Raw genomic sequence first — 15,036 nt, forward strand, 5'->3', positions numbered from 1 at the left:
TTTTTTTAAAAGATGTATAATACAACCCTTTTACCACGTAACCAAATCGAAGAATGCAGTACACAAATACTGCAAATTCAGCAACCACCTTCTTGACTTGGAAACAATTCATTTGCCAGACGCGAAGTCGGCGATATTCCTTCACGGAATGTCGTGTGTGAGATAGGATTAGTTTCCTTGTGTAAGCTCAACAGATATTCAGGTAAGATAGAACCGTTTACCGACAAGAAAATATACAGAAAAATGTAAATCTGCAGTTAAAGAAAACAATCTTATCGAACTGTCTGACAAACTATCAAACGAAAAGTGAGTTCCACATTGTAAAAAATTCTCAAGAAAAGCGGGTTGAACGATCACAAGAGCGAGAGACGCATTTTTTTTACGTTATTTTAAAATATTTAAGAAGGTGTTCTCAAGGTATATTAACAAACTGTGCATTCTCGTAGCTATTTGTAGAATTTCTAAATGAATTACTTATTGTTCCCAAATAATTCAATACAAATCTGTCAGTCATTGGCAGATTACGATATGCCAAACAGTAATTTCCAGCATTTACTACAGATTATTTTCGATGTTTTCAATTGTTTTAATATTTACGTTTTAACGACATTCCTGACACAAAACTACATGTTTTTATTCTCAGTACTATCAAGAGGAGGGCCGTTTACGGAAATAAACTATGTATATACTGTGAATCATACAACACCCAGAAATACACTTTTTTGGGAAAAACCAGTAACTTAAACTGTTAAAGCATGTGGTTCAAAGGGTAAACATTAATTCCGTACACAATGAAAAAAGTTCCTTGTTCCACTGATTTGGTATTACTTTGCAGATTCTAGAAACAACGATGTCGACCATTCTTCTACATTTATTCTGGATTACTCTGCTAGCCCCTGCCCTGAGCTGGCATCTATCTGGTTTCGCCCCATTACACGCCCCAGTTGGACAAGTAGCTGTGTGGAGAAATCGGGCGTATATTTGCGTGCCTAGATACGATCTAGGGACCGTGACAGCCACGCTCTTAGAGGCTTCATGGCCAGAGACTATGAACTCCAGTCACAAAGCAACGCAACAGGTACAGCCAACATTTTCTTCACCGAAAAAATTACGTTTTGACCGGTGTCAAAGTATGGCGGAGCGCGTAACATTTCACGGAAACGTATTAAAATGTTTACATTTTGTCCGCACGTCTATAAAATTTATGAATTTTAAATATTAGTCACAGGGTATTTAAATGCATGTCCACAAGAAACATTGCATTTATCTTATAAAATGTTTGAGAGAAAACCATAAACAAATAATTTCCTAAATATATGTCCGTCCGATTATCCGTTGCGAACATTTTTAGTTCTGTAATCCTGGGGTCTCGGGTTCAATTCCCGGCGGTGCCCGAATTTATAACTTGTGTTGGGCAAGGCCGTGGTCTAGGCAACACGGAGTTTTCTTCCGGGGGATTCCCCGGTTTCTCCGTGGCATCCCAACAATTACTCCATTCACACACAGAAGAAGGCAATGGCAAACCACTTCTGGATCATCTGCCAAGAACGTATATGAACAGGTCCCAGTCCGAGAAAAGGATGGAAGGATCCCGTTCATATGGACCTGTCGTCAGACAGAACACTAAATAATATAAATAATAACTAGGCAAGATAAAACACAACGCCGACAAACTGACGCCGAACGTAGCATTCCATCGCTATAGAAGATTACGAAAAGAATAAATGCACGTCGAGAAAACAAATGAAACGATGATGCCAATCTAACAACGTGAATTGTCCCAAAGGCGACAAAAGATAGCGAATCAGCAACAAATGACGCTAATAATGCGAAACAACGCAGTCTGCTTTAAACCTAATAGTTCTCCCTTCAGGCAGGTGGATTCTCGTCCCACATGTCTCCTCGGCCTTACCCTAGAAGTGACCCGACAATGCAACGAGAGGGGCACTGTCCTTCGCTCCAGAACGTAACAGCTTTGGACGTCGATTCTATGAGAGGGCGACTGTGGGTCCTGGACGCTGGTACTAAAATCTGTAGCCCCAAAGTGATTGTTTTTGACCTGCGCAGGAACGAAGAGGTAAGACAGATAAATCTTGGTCTCTCAACTTAAAGGAAAATAAATATTTTGTGTAAGAGGATGATGATGAAAATCACATCACGAGTTTCATAAGTTGTCACATGAAGGACAATGAGACATGTGAAATAAGTAGACGACAAATCCACACAAAATTTTAGTCAGAAATCCAGAATGAAAGAGATATTTGGTACTTGCAGGCTACTGCTACAGAGGATCTTAAACACTGAACCTCACAGAGTAAAATGGCGAGCTCTTGTAAACACAGTAATAAATCTTCAGGTTCCACAAATGGCGGGGAATGTCTTGACCAGTCGAGTGATTTTTCAAACTGAAACAATAAACCCAAGTAGAAAGAAGTACTGAATATTAAGAAGGCAATGGACGACTGCAGCAACTTTGGTTTGTGTTGACTTCTGTTCGGACGTAATTGTCAGTGTTTTGTTTTCTAAATTCTTTAATTGTCCCAGATTCCTATAAGGTAACTTCTACTAAACTTGTTATACGAAGACCTTCTTAAGATCTTTTTCTTCTGACGGTGCTTAGTAGACGACAATATTTCGAAACTTGACATTCATAGAAATAAATATGTTCTCATGTTTTATGTTGTGAAGACAAGGATCGCGGGAAAAGTGGCATTCCAACGACACCAAAAAAGAGTTGTCAGTGGAACCACGGTTCCGGAGAATTAGACGTAAATACGTCTATACGGAAAGGAAGTTTATATATTGGCTTTAATCTAAATATTTCCTTTATATCCGCTTTACAATTGAGTAAAGTTTGATTAAGACTTTGCTTATTTAACTTGAATTAGTTACGCTTAAGATGGGTCTGTGGTAGCTCAATGTAATGTAATGTAAGGTAAGGTAACTATGTAGGTAACCACTGTTGTTTATTTGTTGATAAACAGATGACGTTTCCTAGGTAACATAAAAACGAAGTTACACTTTTTCGTTTCCCTTTTTCGTTACATTTTTGCCGAATGACACTGACCCTAAAATATAGACGTATTTACGTCAAAAATATTTTCGTCGAAGTTTCATGCAACTTCCATTTTTGAAAACAACTTCGTATCTGCATTACCCTACAACAGAAAATGCAATGTACTCTCCCCAGTTCAGTTACCACAGTAATTACATATTTTTACATCCTAATGGCACCAGAACTGCGCTGTTATTATGCAGGCGATCTGTCGTAGCAATTTCTACTCTTTTGACATTAATTTCTTTTATTTCATTGCTTATTTAACGACGATCTCTTGGTGACTGATAGGTCTGGTTTTCCAGGTTCTGAGGGTGTGGCTGACAAATGTGGCGTCACATGCGTTAACTTCCATTGTAGCGGATCCGTTTGTCGGTGCCTGGGGACCTCGCGCCTACGTGGGCGGTTCCAGAAGCGGCGCATTACTGGTCATAGGGCAGAGCGGGTGGTGGCAGATTGGACTGGACGTGAAGAGCTTGGAAAAGGAACGCATGCATGCTGTTGGCGCCGTGACGCTCGCTTTGTCCCGACGCGAGTCTCTCTTATACCTGGCGGAGCCTGACTCGGACCGGATGTTCTCATTGGACCTGTCAGCCATTCGGTCCTCACCGCAACCCAGTAGCAATGTTAGTCGCTGTGGACCACATCTCATCAGCACTAACTTTATGGCGAAAGATATTCCTTGAAAAGTTGAATTTCGGAAAAATTTACGTTTTATATTCTGAATTCAAATAATAATGGTATTTGACATGCGGTATTTTGTTTTATAAGACTTCTCTTATTAATGTTGTCACGTAGCAACGAACGTAATCATAAGCACAGTCAAGCTTAATGATTTCGAATAGGTATAACTACTGTTTAATTATTACCAAAACGTCTCGTTCCACATACCCTATACGGCTTTACTTCTTAAACTGCGTTCAGACATTTCATTCACGTGCTCCATCTTGTATACCTCCACAAATGTGCACGGTGTCTACAGTAAGGATCTAAGTAGTGTCAGAACTACAACGGAGGTTCGCTAAACAGCTCAGGGATAACGAAGACCTCACAAAACAGAACGTATGAAACCATTAAAAGAGCTGTATGGACACAGCTCGCAAAAGCCCCTCCTGAGTCAGCGGCTCGCGACCGACCTCGAGAACAAATGGTCTGGACGCACCGATACAGGAGGAGAAAGCAACACTATACGGCACGGCACACGTGTCTCTGTACTTACCTGAACATTTCTTTTGCAGAAGGCGAAAAGGCAGCCTGTGACGTTTCTGGGGAGGAAACTAGGACCATCCCGTGGCTTGGTTCAGGATCTCTCGGCAGGACTGCACTATTTCCTGCCCCGGGATCATGCGGTGGTGCGTTGGGACACGAGACGTCCTCTGTCGGCGGAGTCCCACACCGTGCTGCTGCAATCGCCCAAGACCCTGCCCCAAGTCAGTCACATGTTTCTGGACCCACAGTGGCAGGTGTGGGCTGTCGTCGGCCAGCGCTGTGTCAGGATCCAGAAATATTCGTTCGTGTAAACTACCGCCGATACATACGTATTTATTACAAATAAATATTATAAAACTCTACATATTCAAGGAGTCACTAAATTTATTATTCTTATATTGGTTTCCTCCCGAATCACAGCAGCTGGAATGACAAATCTGTCATTCTAATGCACCCCAGGCCCAAAAGACCCTGAACCTGAACCTCCCAGACGCGGCTTCATAAAATGCGAGAGGAGACAAACATTTGTAGTTACCTGAAACACTGCAGTACTGAACTGTGAAAGTCTTCGATGGTTACTGAGGTGGTAAATGTGTCTTAATGGATTAAACAGAACTCAAAACGGGAGATATTTTGGCTCAAGAAACGAAAGGAATCTAATAATCTACTGCTCCCAAGTCCATTAACACGCTAATAGAATTGTTAATAGAATTTGTCACATAGTTCAAGTCAGCTGTGTGTGCAGAATATTTGTGTTAACTGTGCACGAATGCATTCCAGTTTATATACCGGGTCAAACTCGAGACTATGGTTACCAAATAAAACAAAACATTGCTGGAGTCATCGTTATTTCGACCTCACTACACGCAAGGAATCACGTTCGGACACGTCGGAAACTTGGAGTTCAATATCAATTACACTTAAGGATGTTTCTTACTGAAACTGTCACATGTATTACAACTATTTTTTATTTGCAAGTTATATTTATGTACATATTATGTAAGAGTACATTTATTACTAATTAAGTAGGCAAACTAAATATGTAAGAACAATATAATTTAAAACGTATATCACAAGTAAATTCTCGAATACAGTACCCAGTAAATATTCCATGCTGTGTAAGAAGGATGGAAAAATATCTAACATTAGAAATACGTTACAAATACAATGGAAAAAAAAATGTATGCGTCATGTAACACTTCCGGCACGCTCGTTCTGTTATTTCTTCTAGATTTTCAAATCGTAAATAATAACTTCTGATATTCTCTTTGAAAATAACGTAAAACAGACAAGTCAAATGAACATAGATCTACAATAAAAAACTTTTCATAAGTTGGTATAGTTGCGTCATATTGTGAAGATATATATTTAATTAATTATTCTTGTCCGTCTATTCACAATTTAAAATTTAAAATTAAGATAATTAAAATATCATGTGATGTTCCTTATCGATACATTCGATTTACATTTAGAACATCTAGATAAGGAACATCACATGTTATTTTAATTATCTTAATTTTAAATTTTAAATTGTGAATAGACGGACAAGAATAATTAATTAAATATAAAAAAACTTTATTTAAGTCAGAGGTTCGAGCTATCAGATGACAACATAAAAATTGCTTTTGTTTAATTATCTTGATATTCGTAAGGCTCACGGATAAGTGCAGGCCAAGTTGAACATAAAATTGCATCTGATGTTTTACTACTGTTCAAATAATTTTTCACTCTAATAAATATTTAGCGAGGTACTCTTTAGATGGAGGCAGAAACGCACGAGGGCCTGTCTATATCGTCATGCAATGTTTCCGTTACTGTCGTCCGAATTGAAAAATGAATTAAATTTGTCGAAAATTTTAAGTAGAGCTCCTCAATATCAAATTTGATGTCTGTCGCATTTCTCCTGCGGGGAAAGGGAAACTGCATTCTCGGGAGTCAGTGCTCCAAAATGGGCACCCTTGGAACAATTTCTTGCACAACAATAGGGCGAAAGGTCATTGTTGGAACACAATGTTAAATAACATTGACCTCGTAGTATATCAGCGCAAGAATGTCTCCTCAGACCATATTTATGCATGAATGACCTACGGAGAACCAATGACCTCGGATCAGATTAATCAACAATGGCCTGTGTGATGTGACGTGAAGGACACATTTTCAGTGCCAGTGCACTCTTTCCAGAAACTGTTGAGTGATTATCCCTTCAGAAGATGCTGGAGAGTGCAACGAACTTCACGCTGCATTAAAGATGGACTCCATATCTCTGATGAACAATGGTGTCTTCCACATGTCAAAACGACTACCGGTAATTAAGAATTAAAAACAACGGCACTGGAATGCTTGAAAGAAAGTTATTATGGGTTTCTGAGCCGGAACAGTACGACTCATGGAGGTCCGCGGGCCGTAGATTGATCGGGAATATTTAGAAATTCAGTGCCAAGTATTCTAAACCTAACGTATATGGGGAGATAAGTGTTCCTATTATGCAGTCAGTCTTCGGTAGCCGAGAAGACTGCGGACCTACGGTTACCATTAATCTCAATAGTAAAACACTACACAAACATTAATGGCCCTGAATGCATTCGAACATGCAACTCTTGGTGCAGCGAACGAACGGCCATGACAGGAAGACCAGACCTTGACAAGTGTCAACAAAACAAGCGGTGCAACTGGAATCAGCGGAATATTGTACGGCGAGGTTGCAAAATGCAACGCAGTCGGAAAAAGGAAACAACCGCCCGTAATAAGAAGACGCTACTGCTGAGGCCAGCACAACACTGGTCAAGGATTGGTCGTAACGTTACGTTGAACCAAGTGGCTGCGTTGACAGACGAAAGTTGGTATAAAAAAGAGCCGAGGGCTTTGAAGCAATCACACTTGAAAGTTGTGTGTGTATTTCGACTCGTCCATAGGCTCCTAGTTAAATTCTTCAGGTGAGACTTCCGCTAGGAACAAGAACCCACGAAGGGCTGCGAATTATGAACATCGTCTGTAAATTCAATTTCAGTTTCACAAATGCAAAGTATGTAGGGCCAGTAGTAAAGTTTCACAGCCATATAAAAGAATACGTAAGTATTTTAATCTGTCGAAGAAGGAAACTTAAAAAACGCATCTGAATTTGGATGCTGGAACATCCGTAACAGAACCAACTGGTGTACAGTCATGACTCGGTCGTGGTGTTTCCGGAGACGGTTACAGCACAAAACGGCGAAAATGGTTTTAATGGTGGAGAATTGTGTGTGGTAACCCGACGGCATTTATGTGAGGTTACTGTGACGACCACTTCTTATTTTCAGATTGCCTGATCGAGAAGTGCGGAGGTTGCATGACGGGAGTTGAACAAAACTCGTAATTTACTCCAGAGACGCCCTGTTTCAGAATGCGGTCTCAAGTTATCTGGTTGCTCGCTGTGGCAGCAGTCGCTCCGGTCTGCTCTGCGTCCGGATCGTGCAACAAGCAACTGCTCCCAGATCTCACATTCACGTTGGACGGCGCCAACCTGGACTGGCCGTGCTCGTCCACAAAGAGCATCTACACCTCATCAGGACGCTACATCTCGAAGCACGTCATCACTACGAGAGTACAGATCTACAAGGACGAGGCTATCGTCCTGACGCCTCGTTACAAGACAGGCGTGCCTTTCACACTGGGCAAAATGCCGCTCAGATCCAAGAACTGTCACCCAGTGATAACCCCATTTCCTTGTTGGAGTCTCCAAGAAGAAGGTAACTGTCAGGCACTGCAGTCTGCCGTCGACATATTTCTTGACGCTCAGGACATCCTTTGGGTCCTGGATGTTGGTATCGTCAACACTCTAGAGCAACCGATCAGGCGCTGTCCTCCTAAGATCGTAGCTATCAGCGCGAAGACAGGAAAAGTGGTAAAAGTGATCGATCTATCAGAATTGGTTTGCTCTGCCAGCAGACTCCAGTACCTCGTGGTGGACTACGATCAAGATGGACGCTGCTATGCGTATGTTAGTGACGCTGCGACGCGGGCGATTCTTGTATATGACGTCACAAACAGCAAAGGTTACCGTGTCGTGTTGCCCAAAGCCGTGACAAAGGGATCGTCTACCAAAGACGTACTTTATCTTGCTCTCATTAGGAAATCCTGTGGTACAAACGTTTTATATTTCACTTACCTGTCAAGTGCACGACTCTTCTCAATCAAGGCCCACCACCTCCGTCGAGGATCTGCCAAGGGCACCGTTGTGGATGTTGGTCCCAAGCATCGCAGTATTGTTATTCTAGGCACGGATAATGGTTCTGCGATGTTCTTCCGTCTGAAGGGTGAAAGTGACATCTATATGTGGAATACAGAAACATCCTTCAAGTCCGATAATTTCTTGCTTGTCCAGAAAGGTACCGAATGTCGGCTGGCCACACATGTTGTGCCCGGTTATAAACGTCTCATGTGGGTTCTGGAGTCTAACTTCCACGATTACATCCAGAACAGAGTAGGCTGTGCCGGTGCCAGTGTCTCTCTCCATCCGCTGGTCAAATCGTGCGAAAGTTGAGCGTCTCAGCAATTTACCGAATATTTCTTTAGTCTGTAGGTCTCGTCCTGAAACAAAGGAAGGCAAAGCCCACGACGATTCACAAACCGGCACAACAATCCTTCGTACGTCTGAACAAAGATATGTTTGCTGCCATTACGAAAATAGTTTATAAACAATATTATGTACATAAAGTTGTTGATAAATGTGATACAAATCATAAATACAAGTGCAGAACGTGATTTTGTTAAGTTTCTTTGTCTTGACTGAACTGATGGAATGCGAAAAAAAAACCTATGCCAAGGTCTCACTACTAAAATAAACTTGTTATATTAAACTCTGGAGTCCTTCGAATGTTTTAATCCGTAGACATAGAAATGAAATTACAGTTTAAATAACGCCTCTAAAAGGTTAATATAAGATGTATTTAAAGAAGTATTTTGTTATAACTCGATTAGTATTTTACTGTACCAACTTTGTAATCAAACACGAATACTCTTATATTTAATTATTATATTGTTGTTGTTGAATCTATTGACTGTTACCCTTGCGATTCTAACTATGAATGTGATTATTATTTGGATGTGCTTCTGTGTATAGTAAAATATTCTTAAGATTAGTTGTTATATATTATAAGCGTACTTCAGTTCTAATATTAAACAGATTTGTACGTTAAGTAAATGCTGTGTTGTATATTATTCTTCCTTTTCCTTCAGGACGTAATTAATTATTACACCATTCTTATTAGCAAAAGAAATATCTGAGGTAAAACTTTGTCCTTCTACTTATATTGGGATATACAAACCTGCACTCTATAAATATGAAGGAAGGAGAGAGCAACTGAGGAAATTCACGCAATAAGTCAATCCAATCGCTTCCAGGACGAAAGCATAGAAAATTAACATTCTCATTCGCATAATAAAGGATTCACACTACTGATCATTCGTGCAAGATGGATTTAATGCCCCGCGTTAAAGTCACTAGCGCTGAACGATCGAAAGAAGCCAGCAAGGATTTCCTGTAATAGAGACGTTGAATTATTCATTTACTCAACAAATTTATGAGGAAACAATTTTAAAGTGAAGTTCGTGGTGAAAAACTTTGAAGAGAATGTTTAACAAACATATTGTTGCCAACATTCAATGGGAAAGTTACTGGCGTAGATTCCAATGAGGAGGAAAGTTCTTCAACGACCTGCAGACCGCTCAGAGCTCGCCCAAACCAGCCACACCAACACACCGCCAACAGGACACTCCGCCCTCCCGAAGGTTATCAACAAAACACAGATATCTTCAGACCTCCCAGAGAAACGGGAAAACCCAATGCGCTCTGCAATTATTAATGCCTCAAGTGTTGCATTGAGGAAAAAGATAGCGAGAATTCATAATGCTTATAATCAAACGGAAAAAAATGTTTTTCCACAAGATTCATCGTAACACCAACATTACTAACCACCACCGTACTCTTGTTTAAAAAGTTTAATATCCAAATATATATGGGTGGCTTCTGTTGAGGATAATAATACTGAGTAAGGACAGCAACCTTATTTTATTAAATGTATAAAAAATAAGACAGAACGGCGGAAAATAAAAGTATTGTATTGAAACACAAGCATGATGCAATTAAGATATAAGATATAAGACAGAAGCATTAATCTGGTAATGTCTGAGAACAGTGGAGGAAGTCAGCAGTAGTTGGTGAAGTTTTTATTTCTATAAATCACTATGCTAATGCATGTACTAAACCTTATTTTCACTAACATTTACCTAAGAAGTTTTAATTATGAACAGTCAATAAATGAGGTAAGTTTTAAGCTTCATTCCTGTAAGAATAAATTCGACGTTTAGGAGATCCTTACTGACAGCGTATCCGAAACATCGGTATAATGCCCTGCATCTACATATCATTACCCACAAAAATAGGCTGCAAATTACATTTAATATTGGTTTGTGTCCCTTAAATGGCTAATACCCGAAGTTCGTATCGAATTATTATCAATTTTCTCACCCCACTCTCCCCGAAAAAGACAGAGACAGGAGGAGAGAGACGCTGAAACTGACCAGTGGTTGAACAGTAAACGAGTAACCTCGATAGAAATTGGCGCTACCACAGGGACAGTGCAATTATTTCATGACTCGGGCGATGTAACAGCGCAATGACGCAAATATTACTATTTATTACGACAATGTTAACTAACGCTTTGAAGTCATAATGGAGAGCAAGGCATTTTTGAAACAAAGTCACAAAAATTGACACTGCTGTGAGTTATTTATTTTTATTTATTTAGTGTTCTGTCTGACGACAGGTCCATATGAACAGGATCCTTCCATCCTTTTCTCGGACTGGGACCTGTTCATATACGTTCTTGGCAGATCATCCAGAAGTGGTTTGCCATTGCCTTCTTCTGTGTGTGAATGGAGTAATTGTTGGGATGCCACGGAGGAAAACTCCGTGTTGCCTAGACCACGGCCTTGCCCAACACAAGTTATAAATTCGGGCACCGCCGGGAATCGAACCCGAGACCCCAGGATTACAGTGCACTAAATACGACGAGCCATCGAAAGGCTGGTGACGAGATATTGACCAAGGCTTGAGAAGTGTCCACGGTTAAACATGTTTTAAATTATATAAATTCACGAGCAGGGTTCTAACGGAACATAATTTCTCAAACCCATAAACACGAAAGGTCATTAACCAAAACTTAATAAAATGAGGAATAACTTTCGTAACTGAGACGCAATGCTTCAACAGTTAGATAAATAATACAGACACCGATTTTAAAATCTGTATGACTTTCATCGACACGGACTTCGGCAGACCTTGTAAACCAGATTAGGTCCACAGGGCAAGCAAGGCCAAGCTGATCTCTTACCAATTCAGCCTCAGTTAAGGACCCGTTGTTTTTACTAACAGCTCCGGTAACTGTAACACGGACTACACCCACCCGTCTCTACAGCCTGTTCACCAAGCCAAAACCTCTTTGTTGACCAATACTGGAAGCAAACATTTTGCGCATTCTAGTCTCAATCACGGACTGGTAAAACACCGTGGAGTTCTCTGAGGCCCTATACCTTATACTGTTAGCAGTCTATAAATCCAATTATGATATGCACTCCCAAGATTATTGGTTTAATATTGCTTTCTTTCTGGACTTATCACATCGTCGAATATTCTAAAACGAGACAGCCTCAATCCAGGTATTCAGAATAGCCCCTTCCATTGGACCCAACAGAATATATATTTAGCTACTTTCACCTGAAGATGGGAGCAGATCCAGCCCTCGAAACGTAGCGGTCTTATTTTAGAACAACGTACGATGGATAAAATCCAGATAAACAGCAATACTGAATGTTACAAACCATCGTTATAATCAATCAGAACTGTACTTATTTAAATTGTGCAAGTTAACAATTTGACGAAGTAGGACATTTGAAAGGAGCCCAGACATGCAGCCGGGGGCATCAATCTTAGGACCCCCAAATGCAATACTTTATACAGCTGTTTTCAGATCAAAATAATGCGTAATACTATAATCCAATATGACTCTCTAGGTCTTGTAACCGGTACTGGATGTTAATAATTATGAATGAGGAACTTGTTACACAGGCTGTAGTAAGGCGATAAATGAATAATCTGTCAAGGAAATAAAACAAAACCGCTGCCACTTCGTTCTGTTCCATTACGTAACTGAGTCTCACGTGTAACAGTGTCCTTGGTTAAGAAAGTAAAGGTGTGGGCTGGTCACATTCTTTACCCACCACATGCTACACGCTCGGCATAACCCCACCCGCACTCCACCCAAACTGAGACCCACCGGCTACAAAATGTAACGGATTCTTCTTATATCCCCTTACCACTAGGGCTATGAAAGTAAGGAATTTCGTAAGTGTCAATGCAATCACACAAAGCTATTTTTCCTTTTCCCAAAATACTCTGTCCTTGGGAATAGTTTGGCCAAAAAATTCTGACAGAACTCCAAACCAATATAAAACCCGGGGATATGAGAAGGATATAAATGTTTCCTTGACATGACATATTTGCCAAATTCCTTTTGCTATTGTGCATAAGTCACCGGCCTTGAAGTCAGTTTTAATTGCGGATACATTCTATTATATGAGAAGTTTACAGTTTCCAGAGCTAGTCACATTGCATGCATGGACTCGGAATAATTTTCTTGTACTTCGTTAAACAGTCAGTAGTCCTACGCTGAAATATGTTTAAAATAAAAACAATTGGCCGTTATGAAGTCTAGGCCTACATCTTGTGGCATGTAACATGCCTCCGTCATCAGGGCGATGAATTCATCGCCCTGATGACGGAGGCAGTATGACCTCTGAAACGTTGGTAAACATCGACCAGACTACACAGCGCAATAACCCAGAAGACATAAATCTTCATACTCTGATGACGGAGGCAGTATGACCTCTGAAACGTTGGTTAACATCGACCAGACCACACGTCGCAACAACCCAGAAGAGAGAAATCTTCATACTCATCGCCCTGATGACGGAGGCAGTATGACCTCTGAAACGTTGGTTAACATCTATCAGAGTACACAGCGCAACAACCCAGAAGACAGAAATCTTCATACTCATCGCCCTGATGATGGAGGCAGTATGACCTCTGAAACGTTGGTAAACATCGACCAGACTACACAGCGCAACAACCCAGAAGACAGAAATCTTCATACTCATCGCCCTGATGATGGAGGCAGTATGACCTCTGAAACGTTGGTAAACATCGACCAGACTACACAGCGCAACAACCCAGAAGACAGAAATCTTCATACTCTGATGACGGAGGCAGTATGACCTCTGAAACGTTGGTTAACATCGACCAGACCACACGTCGCAACAACCCAGAAGAGAGAAATCTTCATACTCATCGCCCTGATGACGGAGGCAGTATGACCTCTGAAACGTTGGTTAACATCTATCAGAGTACACAGCGCAACAACCCAGAAGACAGAAATCTTCATACTCATCGCCCTGATGATGGAGGCAGTATGACCTCTGAAACGTTGGTAAACATCGACCAGACTACACAGCGCAACAACCCAGGAGACAGAAATCTTCATACTCATCGCCCTGATGATGGAGGCAGTATGACCTCTGAAACGTTGGTAAACATTTACCAGACTACACAGCCCAACAACCCAGAAGACAGAAATCTTCATACTCATCGCCCTGATGATGGAGGCAGTATGACCTCTGAAACGTTGGTAAACATCGACCAGACTACACAGCGCAACAACCCAGAAGACAGAAATCTTCATACTCATCGCCCTGATGATGGAGGCAGTATGACCTCTGAAACGTTGGTAAACATCGACCAGACTACACGGCGCAACAACCCAGGAGACAGAAATCTTCATACTCATCGCCCTGATGACGGAGGCAGTATGACCTCTGAAACGTCGGTAAACATCTACCAGACTTCACAGCGCAAGAACCCAGAAGACAGAAATCTTCATACTCATCGCTGTGAATACCTCAAATCATACATAATATAATCCATCAATTGTTTTAACAAATCTATAAAATAGGCTGGAAGTGTCCTCATCATTCCACTGTTGGTTTGAGACGAAGAACATCACATTGAGTTTAAAAATATTCTCACTGTACCACTTGCACGCATGCAACTTTTAGAACAAGTCTGAGCACATCTCAGTTTTCATCCGATTTGCCTTATGCAGCTCTCAGATTAGTATCGTGTTAGCGGGAAACTAGGAAGTCGTGTGGATGTGGAGTTTCACTTCGACGCACTGACGGCGCCCGATTAAAAAAAACACGGTGGCAACAAATTCGATATTCGTGCAACTGGACGCAAATGGAAGTATAATACTGAAATGAATTTGAAGAGGGAGTGGACTGGATTGTTATTAGGATGATCAAACTAAGGAGGACAGAATAGGTATGAAATGCAGACATTTTAGTCACAAAACCTGAACAGTGAAGACGACTTGAGAGAATCAGACGCAGACGGAAGTATATCCTTCAAATTAATGATAAAAAATATGTCTGAGGGGTGGATTGGATTAAATTTGATCGACGTAGGGCCCAGTGGCGGGTTCTAGTGGGATATATCCTTTACAAGATTTAAATCACAAATATTACACGATTAATAATATATAAAAAACATATCTTTTAATGACCTCGATCTGTATCAGCAATATAAAACATCAAGGCAAATTGGTCGAAATGAAATTAGCCCGCGAGTGACATTAAAAAGTCCGAGGTTCTATCGTGTTATTTGCTTTTCACAGAAAGAACAG

At 40.8% G+C, this 15,036-nt stretch overlaps 3 protein-coding genes across 3 annotated transcripts in view; 2 read left to right on the top strand and 1 right to left on the bottom strand.

The window, feature by feature from the left end:
- Nucleotides 1–33: 33 nt before the first annotated feature.
- Nucleotides 34–4,626, top strand: yellow-k (L-dopachrome tautomerase yellow-k). Its single transcript, XM_022059174.1, has 5 exons — nt 34–202; nt 836–1,078; nt 1,874–2,077; nt 3,361–3,681; nt 4,294–4,626. The coding sequence occupies exons 2-5, from the start codon at nt 851–853 to the stop codon at nt 4,573–4,575; spliced, it is 1,035 nt and encodes a 344-aa protein (XP_021914866.1). The 5' UTR covers nt 34–202; nt 836–850; the 3' UTR covers nt 4,576–4,626.
- Nucleotides 4,627–7,152: 2,526 nt separating this feature from the next.
- yellow-g (L-dopachrome tautomerase yellow-g) lies at nt 7,153–8,783 on the top strand. The gene is made up of 2 exons (XM_022059155.2): nt 7,153–7,197; nt 7,643–8,783. Exon 2 carries the CDS (start codon nt 7,644–7,646, stop codon nt 8,781–8,783), a length of 1,140 nt encoding a protein of 379 aa, XP_021914847.2. The 5' UTR covers nt 7,153–7,197; nt 7,643.
- Nucleotides 8,696–15,036, bottom strand: part of LOC110837606 (uncharacterized) — a 94,577-nt gene continuing 88,236 nt past the window's right edge. Inside the window, exons 9-10 of the transcript XR_015533578.1 lie at nt 9,568–9,780; nt 8,696–8,830 (exon numbers count right to left, since the gene is read on the bottom strand). The gene's annotated coding sequence lies outside the window, so the exon portion shown is untranslated. The remainder of the gene's footprint in view (nt 8,831–9,567; nt 9,781–15,036) is intronic.

This window comes from Zootermopsis nevadensis, unplaced genomic scaffold (assembly GCF_977971745.1).
Source record: "Zootermopsis nevadensis isolate Lab colony 2312 unplaced genomic scaffold, Znev_1.0 Znev_ptg000003l, whole genome shotgun sequence".
Taxonomy (NCBI): Eukaryota; Metazoa; Arthropoda; class Insecta; order Blattodea; family Termopsidae; genus Zootermopsis; species Zootermopsis nevadensis.

Excerpts from the sequence above, each read along its gene's own strand:
- yellow-k (XM_022059174.1), top strand. The coding sequence starts at position 851 with ATGTCGACCATTCTTCTACATTTATTCTGGATTACTCTGCTAGCCCCT. Across the intron at positions 1,079-1,873 it reads GTCACAAAGCAACGCAACAG|GCAGGTGGATTCTCGTCCCA; the intron begins GTACAGCCAACA and ends TTCTCCCTTCAG. Across the intron at positions 2,078-3,360 it reads ACCTGCGCAGGAACGAAGAG|GTTCTGAGGGTGTGGCTGAC; the intron begins GTAAGACAGATA and ends CTGGTTTTCCAG.
- yellow-g (XM_022059155.2), top strand. The coding sequence starts at position 7,644 with ATGCGGTCTCAAGTTATCTGGTTGCTCGCTGTGGCAGCAGTCGCTCCG.